At 45.2% G+C, this 1402-nt stretch overlaps 1 protein-coding gene across 1 annotated transcript in view; it reads right to left on the bottom strand.

Annotated features, from left to right (window-relative positions):
• Positions 1-1402, bottom strand: part of Thrap3 (thyroid hormone receptor associated protein 3) — a 49291-nt gene that overhangs the window by 11262 nt on the left and 36627 nt on the right. The window contains exon 6 of the mRNA XM_023701042.1: positions 394-505. Coding sequence (XP_023556810.1) covers positions 394-505 — 112 coding nt within the window. The remainder of the gene's footprint in view (positions 1-393; positions 506-1402) is intronic.

Genomic DNA, 1402 nt, shown 5'->3' with positions numbered 1-1402 from the left:
AGAAACCTCAAAGTAATCTCAGGTAACTATCTGCCAGCCTCCAATATTAGAGGAAGAGTTCACCAGCACTGGGTGAGTTGTTTTCCTAGGGCCCCAAGTGAGAATCTGTAGCCTTCAAAGAACATCCCTTCCATTCTCAAGTACAAATGTCCATGGCTAGCTTACAGACTAGCGGGTGTTAACCTAAATTCAGATTCATATACTTTTTTTTTTTTTTTGGCTGAACCGGGGATTGAACTCAGGCCCTTGCGCTTGCCAGGGAAGCGCTTATTACACTAAGCCATCTCCCCGGCCCCTTAAATTCAGATTAAAGGCACACTAACAACACGATTTAACAAGACAAGTTTAGTAACTGGTGAATGTCAGGCTCCACTGTCAGGCTGAGCTTCTCACCTGTGTATTTCTGGGCTTTTCTTGTTTTTAGCTGCCTCCTGTTCAGCTCCTCTCTTTAGGTATTTAGTAAAACGTTCATGCAATGTCATTCCAGAGGATCCAAAGTGATGCTCTGTTGAGTCAAAGAAATACGTATTATTCTACCAAAGCAGACAAATCATTCAACTCTTGTATGCACCTTAGCTACAGTGATGTGGCTAGTCAAATCCATACAACAAATATTATGAGAGGGGGAAGAAAAAATGGCTGGTTCAGACACAATCCAATGTTGAGCATTTAATGTCTTAGCATAGCTCCCTTGTTTTAGGACATGGATAGAAAGACAAAAAGCTGGAGCTCACCTCCTAACTTCTGGTTAATTTTAGTTTGTTTTATGAGACAGGGTCTCAGTGTAGTTTAAGCTGGCCTTGAGCTCACTCTGTAGCCTAGGCTGACCTTAAACTCCCTCAGTGCTGGGACTGCAGGCATGTGGCACAATTTGCTTCCTGCTTGATTCTAAACCTCAGATGAGGGCCAGCCAAACAGCTCAGCTGATTAAAGCACCTCCAAGCAGGCACAGGGGCTGGGGGTTCAATCCCCGGGCCTGACATGCCGCACGGCCCCGCCCTTCTGGGCACGCTGAGATGGCGACTGAGACTGGGCATGATGGCACATGCCTGTAATTCCAGCTCTTGGGAGGCTGTCAACAGGCGGATCACTATGAGTCTGATCTAGTAGCGAGACCCTGAACACCCCTGTAGACCCTTCCCTAAAATATAAAAATAAATAATTAAAAAAAATAAACCTCACATGGAACATGTAAAGTAGCCCAACCCAGTTTTTATGGAACTTCTCTTGGCTATTCTTCAATTTGCCCACCTACATATGGTAAAATAATTCTTTTTTTTAGAAATTTATGGGGCTGGTAAGATGGCTCAGTGGTCTAAAGCACCTACTTAGAACAAGCTTAGCAAAGCACAGGGACCGCAGTTCAATCCCCCAGCACCACATGCCAGCCAGCCCCGCCCCC

This window comes from Octodon degus, unplaced genomic scaffold (assembly GCF_000260255.1).
Source record: "Octodon degus isolate 3935 unplaced genomic scaffold, OctDeg1.0 scaffold00130, whole genome shotgun sequence".
NCBI classification, from domain to species: Eukaryota; Metazoa; Chordata; class Mammalia; order Rodentia; family Octodontidae; genus Octodon; species Octodon degus.
The sequence above is the reverse complement of the archived record's forward strand: the minus strand, read 5'-3'. Positions and strand labels throughout refer to the sequence as shown.